General features: G+C 43.1%; 1 protein-coding gene across 3 annotated transcripts in view; it reads right to left on the reverse strand.

Annotated features, from left to right (window-relative positions):
• Positions 1-14,407, reverse strand: part of Nup188 (nuclear pore complex protein Nup188) — a 71,504-nt gene that overhangs the window by 55,934 nt on the left and 1,163 nt on the right. For 2 of the 3 annotated variants that reach the window (XM_075894950.1, XM_075894948.1), the window contains exons 7-16: positions 14,287-14,379; positions 14,125-14,181; positions 13,308-13,376; positions 11,432-11,479; positions 11,253-11,339; positions 6,940-7,019; positions 6,115-6,186; positions 5,994-6,033; positions 5,177-5,368; positions 1,145-1,234 (exon numbers count right to left, since the gene is read on the reverse strand). In XM_075894950.1, coding sequence (XP_075751065.1) covers positions 1,145-1,234; positions 5,177-5,368; positions 5,994-6,033; positions 6,115-6,186; positions 6,940-7,019; positions 11,253-11,339; positions 11,432-11,479; positions 13,308-13,376; positions 14,125-14,181; positions 14,287-14,379 — 828 coding nt within the window. The remainder of the gene's footprint in view (positions 1-1,144; positions 1,235-5,176; positions 5,369-5,993; positions 6,034-6,114; positions 6,187-6,939; positions 7,020-11,252; positions 11,340-11,431; positions 11,480-13,307; positions 13,377-14,124; positions 14,182-14,286; positions 14,380-14,407) is intronic. The other variant, XM_075894949.1, reaches the window with a different exon arrangement.

Genomic DNA, 14,407 nt, shown 5'->3' on the forward strand with positions numbered 1-14,407 from the left:
AGGCTTCTCGAGGTCAGCGCGTATGCGCAGACTACCTACCCAGAAAAGGGCTATTGCTCAGGCTCACGCACTGAAACAGAAGCAGGGTCTCAAGAAAACTTTCTCAATTGCTGCGTTTGTACCTGCTAGTATTACACTCAAATCACAATAAAACAGACACGAATATAACCAAATATACATTATAATGAAGTAAATGAAAAATAGTCTTGCAATAAACAGTATTAGGAAAATCCCGTCAAAATAAATTTTTAAATAAAACGAACTTATTTTCATGTAGGATGCAACTTCTTTGCAATAAGGTTCGAGTAACTCCAATATACAATCGGTTATGTGTAACCTGTAGATATGAGAAATCATTAAATAATGAAGTAAATTTGCAACATCTTTTGCTATGAGTAGGTAATGAATATTTGATCACAATGAACACTGCAGGTAATTGAGGTGTTTTTGTAATACACAACTTTGTTACACCTAGTGAGGTTAAAATACGACAGTGTATGACAAAGTGATGGCATTCCCCTAGTCAGCACATGGTGAACAGCACTTTGCTGAATGAGTGAAGTGTAAATTCTTCAGTACAGTTGTGTTCAGCGAATCTCATTCCAAGATTTTAACTACTGCAAGGGCATAAATTTGATTTCAAATGACTTTGTCAAGCAAGGTTTTGTGTTTCATCGCCACATGGCAACAGAGAAGTCGTGAAATCGGTGTGGCTTAACAAGAAGGGCATGGCATAAATGGTGTAATGAAAAGTGTAATGAAAAGTAAGGTGAACAAAAAAACCCTTTGCCAGCCAGGGTAGAATGGTGCAATGCTCTTGGCAACTGTTGTGATGGAAAAGTCAGGTTTGTGTTTCTTTTATGCAAATGTCTGTACGAGGTTTTGCCTATGTATGCATTATTGTGTTGCAAAGTAACACCAGACGAAATGACATCCGATAGTCATGAGTGCACTGCATAACTAGTAGGACAAGAAACAATGAAAGGGACTGAAGCCTGCACCATCATTGACATCAATATTGGCAGAACAGTTCGCAAACTTTGTTCACGCAGTCTCCACAATTCGCCAAGCTTACAGTCAGAAAACCGTCTATGCAAAAGGGAAAAAGTAAAAAAAAAAAAAAACAACTTTTCAGCGCCTTCACCTCAATGGGACCGAGGCTGCGATGATTGAATGAAGCAACCAGCAGAAAGACGAGCTCGTAGACAATGGCATGGACTTTGTTTGGAAGGACCTGAAAAATGGATGTCAATTTATGGCCATAGACAAACGAAGTGCTTGAAGAGGTAAAACAGCTTTTACAAGTGATAATTTGAAAGTACTACGGTACAGTCCACTTATAACAATGCCGAAGTGGCAAAGAAATCAATCCCATGGTTATAACCCATAATTGTTATAAGTGGATTGACAAAAAGAAAATGCAAAATAGAGATGAAAAAAAAAAACATTTAATTTGCATGCAAGTAAGGTAGTGCAACTATGTACTAGTACTTAGAAAAGTAAAAAATGCATGGTGTGTCAGCTTTGATTGCTGCTCGTGTAGCCGGTGCACATTTTCCCCAAGAGCAAATAAGTACTGTACGTTGGTGAGCGGGCGGTCTTTTGCGAAAACATGGTCCCAGATGGAATGTACCATCTGCAGAGCCTTCTGCGATAACAGGGCCTGCATAGACTGCTCAACCGCGTTGTCGGAGTCGTCCCTTTCTTCACTATCCGCAGCACAGAGGTTGGTGCAGAGACCTAATTGCAGTGCACGCTGTAGCCAAATTCAATCACTAAATCCGATATCGCGGCACTGAAGCATCGTAATCAGTGGTGTGAGAAACGAAGAAGACCCAGACCCAATCGTCTGGCTGCATCGAAGGTTAAAGAAACAACTGGGCCAGCCAGCGCCCGTGGCTCGTGCCCGCCGCCCCTTCTTCCTCTTTCATTTGTAACACACTCCCGTGGACAGCAAATTTGCGCACGTTTCAAGAAAGCTGTGAGTGAGTCTGCCACGAGGAGTTACACGGTGACGGCAGCGCCTTGCTAGTGAAGGAGTTTGGGGAGACGACGGCTTGTCTTGCGGAGGCGGTCGTTCAATTTTACTTCGATGTCCACGGGACTTCGTGGTCACGTTGTTGGTTTGTTAGCCACCTTGAGATTATAGTAGAGGCTTTTGCTTTTCTTGCGTCGCTTGCAGTATGAGGAGTCTGATCTTACCCTGCTTTCGTAAACTCGCGAGGTTTCCCGGTAATTTGCGCGCTCCTTGGGAGTGATGTTGGCCTTCTGCTACTGGTGTTGCATTTGCAGCTTCTGTATCTGCTGCGTGATCATGCGCTGCTTGATCACTTCGGGTGTCAGGTGGTCCTGAGCGTGTGACTGGCTCACAGGTGCATCTGAGCTGGATGAAGTCTTTGGGATCGAAAACGATTGTTTTTCGCTCGATGAGAATGACAATGCTGAAGCATCCTGGTTCCGTCTGGTGGTGACCTCACCAAGGACGGGCATCTCGGCAGCGTTTGAAGGCAGTGGAGATTCATCCACATGCTCTGTTGTCGGTAGCTGTTTGTCGGCATCCGTCTCGGCGTCGCCAACGATGACGCACGTCAAGCTGACGTTTTCTTGTGCATCAGTATAAGTTATGGCGCGCTTTCAGAGACGTTGTTGCAGGAGTCTCCAGACAACCGGTCGATCACGGTGTATTCCCCTTGGCGAAAGTCCTCGTTTGCGCCAGTTTCCTTCATGAGGCACATTGCGTTAGTGCTGGAGCTGTGTCGTGTAGTGGTTGTACATCAGATACAGGTCTCTGGCATTAAGTGCCATCTTCATGTGATGTTCGGTGGCTTTGTGGATGGTCATGGGGTGCATGTCCTCAATTGAGTACGGCTCATAACGGCACTGCTACTCGCTGTTCTGCGGTGCACGGGGCTGCGCGACGGGCAGCTTGTGCGTTTGTCCTCTTTGTCTGAGATGAGAGACTGTCTTGGTGAGCTGCAGCTCAGACCGCAAGAAACCGGGTGCTTGTGGTCGATGTGCATGGTGTACCTGAGGTTTGCCTTGGACATCGAGATCTCCATGGCGCACTTTGTGAACGAGTCTTTGCACTGAAGTGCCGTGGATTGCATAGAAAGCGGCAGGTCTTTCGGCGTGCGCTCAAAACTCGTTCGAGTTGTGGTTGATGTTGATGTCGGCAGGCCACTGGAAGGCGAAGTCGTCACTTGCTTTGAAGTCGATGCGGGAGGAGTTCTGAGGCTGGTCGAAAGTGAAGTCGCAACCTGCGGCTACGTCGAGGTGAGAGGAGTCGTGAGAGCGGTCGCAAGTGAAGTTGAGGCCTGCTGCGGTGTCATTACAAGAGGGGTCGGGAAGCCGGTCGAAAGCGAAGTTGCGTACTGGTGTAACATCGATAAGAGAGTCGTGAGCGTAGTGGAAAGAGAAATTACAGGCCGAGAAGGAGTGGTAGTGGACAGTTGTGCACTATCTTGCCGTACCGACGTGTTGTTGGCACGCTGTGAGTGGTTCGTTCCATTGTTGATGTCGCACAGAGAAGTTAGATGTTGTCCCGTGCATCATTGGCATTGCAGGGTTCTGGCGGTACGGCAATCATTGGCGAAATGATTGCGTTTGGTACAACGAAAGCATTGCTTCTCTGGGTGAAACCTCTTCTGCATTTCTTTCAGAGGAAGACATTCGTAGCAATCTTGAACAGTGTGTTCGGCAGAAGTGCACAGGATGCAGGGGTGCGAGTATGGGGATTGAAGTTCAGCTGACAAAGCCGCAGCAGAGCGTAAGGGTGGCTGACAGATCAGCAAGTATCGCTGCGGAGGCCTCCGGCTTGTAGATGATATCGGTTCCTGGAGACCGCCTTGCTCCTGTATCTCTACTTGTATTTCATGAAGCTTAGGAGGTTTTTCGCTTGTGACCGGGCTTCCTGTGATGCAGTGGCGTTCTCAGTTAGCATGGCTTCCTTCTGCCGTTGGCGATAGAGGATGCTGAGGTCTGGAGATAATGCCTTCAAGAGGACCTGCTGCAGCACTGTGCAATGTTCTCCTGGAGACACTCCGAGACCTTCTAGGGCATTCCTGTGGAAGGTGACTTGATGATATAAATTTCGTAGCTTGGTCACATCGGCAGAACTACGGAGTGGTACGACTGACAGCAAACTGTCGAGATGGTCGTCGACTAGCATGTCCCGACGACCGAAGCGGTCCGACAGGATCTGAATGGCGACGTCATAGTTTGCTTCGGCCAGGCGAATACCTTGAATGGCTGCCTTTGCTGCCCCAGTCAAGTATGTCGATAAGTATTGGAACTTATTGAGTTTCGGGATCCAGTCGTTGTTGTGGATGCTTCCTTGGAACTGGTCCCAAAATTCTTGCCAGACTAAATTGAAGGTCTGGCTACATTGAAGGTAAACGTAACAACTGAGTGAGCCAGCGCTCCTGGCTCGTGCCCGCCGCCCCGCCTTTCTCCTTTATTTGCAACAAGTGGTTCATGTTACCACAGCAAGCATATCGTTGTTCAGTGTTGTATCGGATATTTGAAATAAACGGCACCATAATAAGTGGACTCGAATGTATATCGCACTGGCAATCACGTGGTTGAATAAGATGCTTTAGGCCTGGCAATAGGCATGCAAGCTGAAATTACGCAGACAGTGTGCGCGCTGCCAAATACAAGGACAAAAAAGCCCATTTAAGCAAGCTTTGACTCGTTCACATTTCAGTCGTCCACAACAGTTATCATGTTCTAGGACCTCCACAACCGTATTTATACATGATTTTAGGTCAAATCATTTTATCTAAATTTGAGTAAATACAGTTGAGTAAGTACAGTATAGTATTTCTTCATGGTAAACCACTTTTATTTTCGTAAACCCACTTATATGCACTAATGTTCAACAGCCTTTTGATATGAACTTAATGTCACACACAGTCCAGGGCCAAGCCCTGCCTCACCACTCAGCCCTGTCATACATCTGACAAAGTTTCTGTCCCAATATGCATTATATTTTTGCTATGCGATCATTCTGTGCCATTTTTATTCTTATTGCTAACATTATTTTTCTCACTTTGATCTAATTTCTTTTATAAGGCACCACTGCTCAATCGTCCACTGCAACTACGGTTGTAAAAACACGCCTAAACAGCGGGCAGTAACAAGACGAGACCACAATCCCAATAACTTGGGAACGTACCCCATCCCCAAAGAAAGCCGGGTGCCTCAGAGCGTCGTTGAGATAGCCGAAGGCATCCATCCGGAGAGCTTCCTTTCCCAGTCCAGCTGTCCCAGTGCCCGGCAGGATCCAGGAACGCACTAGCAACCATGAAAGCAGCAAAGGGCCATGGGCTGGGTTCCCTCCAAGACAGGACATGCTGCGATCTAGTTGCTGCGAGCAGCCATAAACAGTAATGGTGTCAATGTCGCAGTAGCACATGAGACAAAACAGAGTATAGAAACTTTCACAGACAGAGCAAAAGAGGGGGAGGGAATACAGGAAAGGCAGGAAGGTTGACTAGACAAAGTCCAGTTCACTACCCTACATGGTAGGAGAGAAAAGACGAATAAAAGAGAGACAGAAAGCATGACAGTGTGGGGAATTTACAGACAATAATTTATTTAAGGTGCCTTCAAGGACTGCAGAAGGTACCACATGGCTTTCTGGCCTGATGAGCTGGAGCTCAAGCTCCCAAGATTTTTAATAACTAAAAATCCAATGAAGTGTTCTCATGGCACAGCGAAGATTCCAACAATGTTGGTCAAATCGGGGACACCGGCACAAGAGCTAATCAATAGTCTCTTATTTTTACGAGTGAAAAGCATTTCATAAATATGATAGTCAACTAGTAGTTGCCTTGACTGGATTCTAGATTAGCATTCAACCAAGCACACACCCTGAATATGATGCAGTAAAACTCGAAAGTCACAAAAAATTAAACAAAACTAGCATGAATGAGGCACTAGTTCACACACAAGCCGCTTAGTAGTGAACATTTCATGAAATGTTGCCTCACCTGCAATGCGTCCGAATCTTTCAGCAGCTGGTGATCTGTCCTGAAAGGGAAAAAGAAAAGAGAGCTTGAGTTCCCAACTTGACTCCTCTCTACCTGGAGGGCCAAGGACGAAGACACTCACATGCTCTTCAGGTGACATCGATGAAGCCAATCGAGATCAAGGCTCTCTACGAGCACAAGACATTCCAAGTAACTGCAACACAAAAGATACCCATACGCAAGCAGAAAACTTGGCTTCTCGAAGTAAGCAGTGCACACAAAAGCAAACTTGAATTATGTGAAGGCGCTTCTTCTGAGAGGGGCCCTGCAACAATTTTTCAGCACGGCAAGAAAACGCTGCCAGTCGGTGGTTAAGACTACCGAGAACCCACCAGTCAAACATTATAGCACTGCACACTGCTTGAAATTTACAACTAATTCTCAAAGTCGGCAAGACATAGTTATTTTTCTTTTCTACAAATGATGTCATTTACCAGAATGACTGCGCTATACAAACAAATTTATGACTATTGGCTGGTTTGAGCATTGCGAGCTGCCTAGTTACCAGTGCCGCCGCAGGAGGCGGCCACGTGTCTTCGCGCCCGCATGCAATCATACTGAAAGCGAGTCGTGCGGTCCAAGAAATAAAGCGCCCTCCCTCTCTGCTCGTTTCTAATGTGCTCATTGTGATGGGAGATAAAAGAAAGCAATTGCAGCGACTGATTAATCTCTGTAACTCTACTCCTACTAGATGAATTCTAAAAGTTTTTGCGGCAGCAGTCGATTCGTGAGGCAATAAACTCCTTTAATCAAGCCACTTGACATTTATTTAGAAAAGTGTTGCAGGGCCCTTTAACGACTTCAAAACATATTGAAAGTGCAATAACTGAGAGCCTTCACATTCACTTGATTTAAATGCAAGTGCGAGACATCGGAGCTAGATATAACCCGTGCCCACTTTACGTACCTGATGAGGTCCAACGTAGACCTGTGGCTGTCACCCAAAAGCTTTCTGAAAGAACTCCTCTGGCCAAAGTTGTGCTTCTGCTGGAGAACAGGCAATCATGATAACCACTAGTCAAGCTCAATATGATACAAGTATCCCGGCACATCAGAAATAAGCGAGAAATTTGATGCGCTAGGTTTAGTTTGCAACATTAACATTATTTGTTGGGGTTTAACATCGCAAAACAATGGTATGATTATGAGAGAAACTGTATTGAAGGCTCAGAAATTTCGACCCATTTGCATTCTTTAATGTGCACTCAAATGTAAGTACATCTGCTGCAGACATTTCTGCTAGGGGTGCGCAAATATCGGAGTTTTTCATAAAAACTGGATATTGCCTAATAGATAATTTTGATTGTACTTTTCAGTAGCTAGTATTCAAAGTTTCGGAAAACTTGACCCGACGAATATCTACAGCGCGACAAAGGCCAGTGGTGCAGCTCAGTTGGGGTGGGGTGGCTAAAACTAACGCTAATGTCTTTACAGAAGGCCTTCCGTTGAAACTGTCACCGATATGCTGGTTCAAATGTGAGCACATGTTTATGGTAGACTCCCATTAAACAAAAGTATCTTAAATGAAATTACTGCTTAAATAGAACAACAGCCTTTAATACGATTGGTTTCTCACTTGAATTCAGTACCCCTGTTTATCTGTCAATAAACAAAGCTACTTTCAAACTAAACACTTTTTCCCGGTCCCTTCAGGTTTCGTTTAACTAGAAGTCTTATAATAATGGAGGTTATGTCATTTCGGCACGTCATGGCTCTATCAAAAAAAGCCACAGAACAGCCTGGGAGACTGCCAAGCTGCTAGTGTTAAAAATAACCATCAATGCACTCAAACCTTAAAGCCAATAGGTTCAAAATGACTTCAATGAGCTTCTGACCCCAAGAAGGGCTGAACCTTTTCAACAGTGGAAAGCTGAAAGACCCACCCTTCACCCAGGTATCACTAAAATTCCTTTTCGATACCTTCCCATTCTTGCTACTGAGGTGTGCAGCACGTGCATGTTTTAAATTGCAGGAAAACACCCTGATCACGACGAGGAAGTTTGAAGCAGGATTACACGGAACAGCTTGTGTTCCTGCATGACAATTGGTGGTCTTTCAGTGGCAGTCACTCACCAAGTTACGTGCTCAAGGACATGAGCAGGTCGCATTTCTTTGTTCTTGCTTTCAATTTTCCTCAAAATCTTTGGTATTCGATATTCCATGAGATATTCGACATTCTTGGGCATTATTTGGCGCTACTAAATTTGAATTCGTTTCGAGATAAACCTTCACAATTCATCATCATCATCATCATCATCCGCCTGACTACGTCCACTGCAGGACAAAGGCCTCTCCCATGTTCCGCCAGTTAACCCGGTCCTGTGCTTGCTGCTGCCAATTTATACCCGCAAACTTCTTAATCTCATTTGCCCACCTAACCTTCTGTCTCCCCCTAACCCGCTTCCCTTCTCTGGGAATCCAGTTAGTTACCCTTAATGACCAGCGGTTATCCTGTCTACGCGCTACATGCCCGGCCCATGTCCATTTCCTCTTCTTTATTTCAACTATGATATCCTTAACCCCCGTTTGTCCCCTATTCCACTCTGCTCTCTTCTTGTCTCTTAAGGTTACACCTACCATTTTTCTTTCCATTACTTGCTGCGTCGTCCTCAATTTAAGCTGAACCCTCTTTGTAAGTCTCCAGGTTTCTGCTCCGTAGCTAAGTACCGGCAAGATACAGCTGTTATATACCTTCCTCTTGAGGGATAGTGGCAACCTACCTGTCATAATTTGAGAGTGCTTGCCGAATGTGCTCCACCCCATTCTTATTCTTCTAGTTACTTCAATCTCGTGGTTTGGCTCTGCTGTTATTACCTGCCCTAAGTAGACATAGTCTTTTACAACTTCAAGTGCACTATTACCTATCTCGAAGCGCTGCTCCTTTCTGAGGTTGTTGTACATTACTTTCGTTTTCTGCAGATTAATTTTAAGACCCACCTTTCTGCTCTCGTTGTCTAACTTCGTAATCATGAGTTGCAATTCGTCCCCTGAGTTACTCAGCAATGCAATGTCATCGGCGAAGTGCAGGTAACTAAGGTATTCTCCATTAACTCTTATCCCTAACTGTTCCCATTCTAGGCTTCTGAAAACCTCCTGTGAGCACGCGGTAAATAGCATTGGGGAGATTGTGTCCCCCTGCCTTACACCCTTCTTGATTGGTATTCTGTTGCTTTCTTTATGAAGCACTATGGTAGCAGTTGATCCCCTGTAGATTTCTTCCAGAATGTTTATATATACTTCATCTACGCCCTGATTCCGCAGTGTCTGCATGACGGCTGATATTTCTACTGAATCAAACGCCTTCTCGTAATCTATGAAGGCTATGTATAGTGGTTGGTTATACTCTGAGCATTTCTCTGTTACCTGACTGATAGTATGGATGTGGTCAATTGTTGAGTAGCCTGTTCGAAATCCTGCTTGTTCGATTACTTGATTGAATTCTAATGTTTTCTTTACTCTGTTAGCAATTACCTTTGTAAATAGCATGTATACTACAGAGAGCAAGCTGATCGGCCTGTAATTCTTCAAGTCCTTGTCATCTCCTTTCTTATGTATTAAGATGATGTTAGCGTTCTTCCAAGACTCTGGTACTCTTCCCGTCAGGAGACACCTCGTAAACAGGGTGGCTAGTTTTTCTAACACAATCTGTCCTCCATCTTTCAGCAGATCTGATGTTACCTGATCCTCACCCGCAGCTTTGCCTCTTTGCATGCTCTCCAAAGCTTTTCTGACTTCTTCTATCATTACTGGTGGGGTGTCATCTGGGTTACTGCTAGTTCTTATAGTATTAAGGTCGTGGTTGTCTCGGCTACTGTACAGATCTCTGTAAAACTCCTCCGCTATTTTAACTATCCTATCCCTATTGGTAGTTATTTTGCTTTCTTTGTCCCTTAGTGCATACATTCGACTTTTGCCTATCCCAAGTTTCCTCTTCACTGCTTTGACGCTTCCTCCGTTTTTCAGAGCGTGTTCAATTCTCTCCATGTTATACCTTCTTACATCGCATACTTTACATCTATTAATCAATTTCGAAAGCTCTGCCAGTTCTATTTCGTCTGTTGTACTTGACACTTTCATGATTTGACGCTTCTTAATTAGGTTCTTCGTTTCCTGGGAAAGCTTGCCAGTGTCCTGTCTAACTACCCTGCCTCCAACTTCCACTGCACACTCCGTAATGATACTCGTCAGATTATCATTCATTGTATCTACGCTAAGGTTGGTTTCCTCACTAAGAGCCGAGTACCTGTTCTGCAGCGACACTCTGAATTCCTGTACTTTCCCTCTCAGTGCTAGCTCATTGATTGGCTTCTTGCGTATCAGTTTCTGTATCTGTATCTACGTATCAATTCACACACTCCTAATTTCTACCTCCATTAAAATGCGACCATGATTCAATCTTGCAAATGCTGCAACATTGACATTCCAGCAGCTTGGCATTGATCTGCTACTTACTTAATAAAAGTAGCGAATCATACAAGGGAAATTAAAAAACCACGAATGTTTCTAACGTTTAACTTCTTTGTCTTGTTACGTTAGTTTCGTAATGATTCCAATGTTTCATATTGGCCCCCTAGCTTATGAAAGATCCCGCAGACCAAACAAAATACTGGTTGGGCTTTAGCAAACCTTCCAGTGCTTTTTGCAATAATAACTGAAAGCATTTCAATATTTTGTTGAGCTGCTGTCGGCTATTTAACTATGCTAGAGACAGAAATTCTTGCAAGCATAAGTAATTAATTGCATTGCTTTTTGATTATACCAATTTAAGCTGTGTATCTAGTGCAGCGTGATTTTGAAGATGAAAAAAATAAAAGAAAGAGAACCACTTAAGTCCCCGAAACCTTATTGTACATAATATTGCTAGTTCATAAGCAGACGCACCACGTCTATACTGTCAAAAGCTGCGTTCTTTTCCCTTTCGTCCCAATAACACAAGAGGGGCAAAGCAGGCTCCAAGCATATTCAAGAAAAGCAAACGATAGAAAAAGCAAATATCAAAGCTAAAACCCTATCTTTTTGAGAAGCTGTGTGTGAACATTTGTAGACACAACTTGTTTTTGTCAGATTCATCGACTGGAGGCTAAGAAAAATAAAAGACACTGAGCTTCAAATGAATTGAAAATCCTACATATTCAATGTCTTCATTTAATTTCAACACACTGCGCACAGCCCTGTATGAGCACTTCGCAAAAGGCATTACCACATTTGACGAACCCGTACCTGAAACACGTCGAGCAGTTGAATTATGTTTTCCAGCTGCGGCTGTATGTCCTTGTAGTAGAGAAGGACAATCTTTAGAAGTTCGCACTGAAAGGAACGGTAATAAAAAAAATTCAGAACTCCAATAGAATGCAAGATTACGTGAAAGAGAGAGAAGTACAGTAAGTGGAAACCCTCACTTGTTCCTGCAGCGTGTAGTTTACCCATTGACCGATCAGAGTGTTAGTCTGAAATAAAGAAAATTAGATTTGATGGATATGTGGGGTTTAAAGGTGCCCTGAAACACCTTTTCAAGTAACCATGAAATGAATTTACTGGAAGAGCTTATTGCCTCACGAATTCAACGCAGAAAAAATTTTAAGAGTCTGTCCAGTGCGAGTGAATTTAGAAAGGTTTGTCGCATGCTGCAATTGCATTCTCTCTTCTCTCGACCCGACGAAAGCACTGGAAACTAAGCAGGAAGGGATGGCAGGGCCACAGAAAAACGTCACGTGCGCCTCGTGACCTTGAGCACTTTTTTCATTTTTTTTCTTCGAACGCATGGCTTTCTCAGAGTGATCGCGCGTGTACGCGTGGACAAGTAGCGGTCTCACGCGGCGATCTCTGTAATGAGCAAGCGTGCCATGTTCAAATCAGCCCATAGATGATAGATGGGCTTGTTACGCGTGATTTTTGAGCATGTTTTTTGATTTGTCGAGAGAAGAGAAAGCACTTTTTAGCTGACTTTGATAATTTATTGTGAATTCCAAGCCACGTGCTGCGCTATAATATTTGGCTCCCGTGTTGGAAGCCTCTACTACCGATCGGCAGCGTTTTATAACTATGCTCAAGAAGTGTTGCGGGGTCCCTTTAATTTCCCAAAACCACCACATGATTATGAGAAATGTCGTAGCGGAGGGCTCCAGAAATTTTGACCAACCGGGGTTCTTTAACGTGCACCCAAATCTGAGCACATGGGCTTACAGCCTTTCCGCCTCCATTGAAACAAAAAAAATGTGTTGTTGCATATGGAATTGCAAAGCTCAGCCCTGAGCACAAAATGAATTAGTAAACTGAAAAGCTGTAGGCAAAACTAAAAAAAAAAAGTCTGGGAATAATAATTGTCCAACATGTGTTGTTGAGTTAGAAGGTTCAGTTCTAGGAGCCGCAAAAGAAACTTGCATTTTTTGGTCACTAATTCTTTTCCTTGACACAAAAGTTGAAACCTTGAAAACCTCATGTGAACAAAGTGGTAAGTTTCACAGATCTCAGATTAATTTATTCCTTGCAACACTTGGCAGACGGTTCCAGTTATGAAACCAAAAAGGTGAATGGCATTGTGGTGCACTCGCGCAATTAGTTCTTGGAGTTTCGGTGAGAGAAAAAGTGTTGCACAGTACCCCTTTTGTTTAATGCTTTTTATGAGAACCATTGTCACAATCGCTCTCACAGCTTTATGATGCTAGCGAATTCTGCTGTGTGTCAGCATGTCAAGATAATGTCGATAAAGCCAAGTATAGAATTGCAAGATGCAATTTCAGCATCCCATTACAATACCTTACGCAGCAGGTACTTTTCAAACATTATTTCTTATGAATGTCATCCTTTTCCGATGAATAAAAGAACAGTCATTTTCGTACAACACTAAAAATATCCATCAGCGTGCTCCTTCTCTCTTTCATTGAGCTGAAAAGGGTTTGCACCCACTGCGTGCATGCACTTCAGCTCTGCTATTTCACAGCCCATCTAATTTAAAGGATGGCTGTATGTGTTGTGAAAAACTACTACAGATCGAAATGTTTAATTAGAGGCCATGTTATCTGTTAGCAAGCTAAGCAAGATAACACCTTTTTGTAGATATTGTGCCACAAGCACTTATGTCCCCAATGAAACTACCCGTAGCCTTTGCAACCACTTGTGGCCTTGTTTCTTTTCGGAAATGCTATAAATTGTCAAATGCACATAAAATGGCACAGATGCACTGTATCGTAATGCATGAAACTGTTTGTTGACCTGACAAATGAAGAGGAGCTCGAGCATGAAGCACTTGGTTTGTGAAAACTGATAGTGACTTACCATGTAAGGTCCATGAGACTCTCTTGATGGTGGCTGGGTATCGACTATCATGTTCAGCTGCTCAATTATCTGTGGCGGCAAGTAATTGATTGTGATCAGTTGTTGACAAGCTTCAGAAGACCTACTACTAGGGCCACTCATGGTCGTCACAACACTTAACACACTTCTATCATAAAGTGTAAGCGTGACGAGTTGTTTTATCAACATATTCACAAACACACTACAGTTCATTGAGCCCTCCCCTCAGGCATTTTATTTTTCTGAGTGGTCTAGCAGCTCAAACACATAAACAATTTCTGTTTCTATGGTGTGATATCAAACTATGAGAAAAAAAAATAACAGCCTTTTAGGCATTTCAAACCAACTGGATTAGGAATGAACTCAAAGAAACAATCTTAAATTAAAGGAAGCTCACTATACTAGAATCTACACAGGTGTAGCAAACTTTTACTATTTACAGTTGCTGCTATGTAAAGAAGAAAACCAGAACTGTCAAACATTTACCATGTGGGATTCGAAGTGCAGTTTTTAATACGCTAATGAAACCTTATTAAGTACTTGCATAAACTAAATCACTAGATGAACTCATTTAGGGTGTGTGATTGCTAATAAAGTAAAGGCAAGTGCCAGGTGTACAGAGAAATTACAAAATATATATTCGGTTACCAGCTGATGCCATAAATAAAGAAGAAAAAAAACTGCATCTACAACTCTATGTACTTCTGAAAATGCTTTTTGATTCATGCTAAACATGATTTATGAAACTATAAAGCAAAACGGATTCTAAGCTAAAAAAGATACAAAGTAGAACTTGTACCTTTTTGATGATTATTTCATCTTCATTGAAGCGCTCCAAAAATCCGTCAAATAATTTCTGAAAAGAAACAAAGCTTGTTAAGAAAAATGCCCTGCAAACAAAAATATCAATGCACGAAAGTTAATTTTACTTTCAAGTTTAAATAATAAACGTTCGTCTTACCACATACTCATGAGAAGGGTTCTGCCAGTGCTCAAGAATGTATCTCAAACAAAACAGGCTGAACAGGCGTTCCATGCGATAGTAGTTCCACACCTGTCAGACAAAAAAAAAAAAAAAAGTT

Source organism: Rhipicephalus microplus, chromosome 5, assembly GCF_043290135.1.
Source record: "Rhipicephalus microplus isolate Deutch F79 chromosome 5, USDA_Rmic, whole genome shotgun sequence".
Lineage (NCBI taxonomy): Eukaryota > Metazoa > Arthropoda > Arachnida > Ixodida > Ixodidae > Rhipicephalus > Rhipicephalus microplus.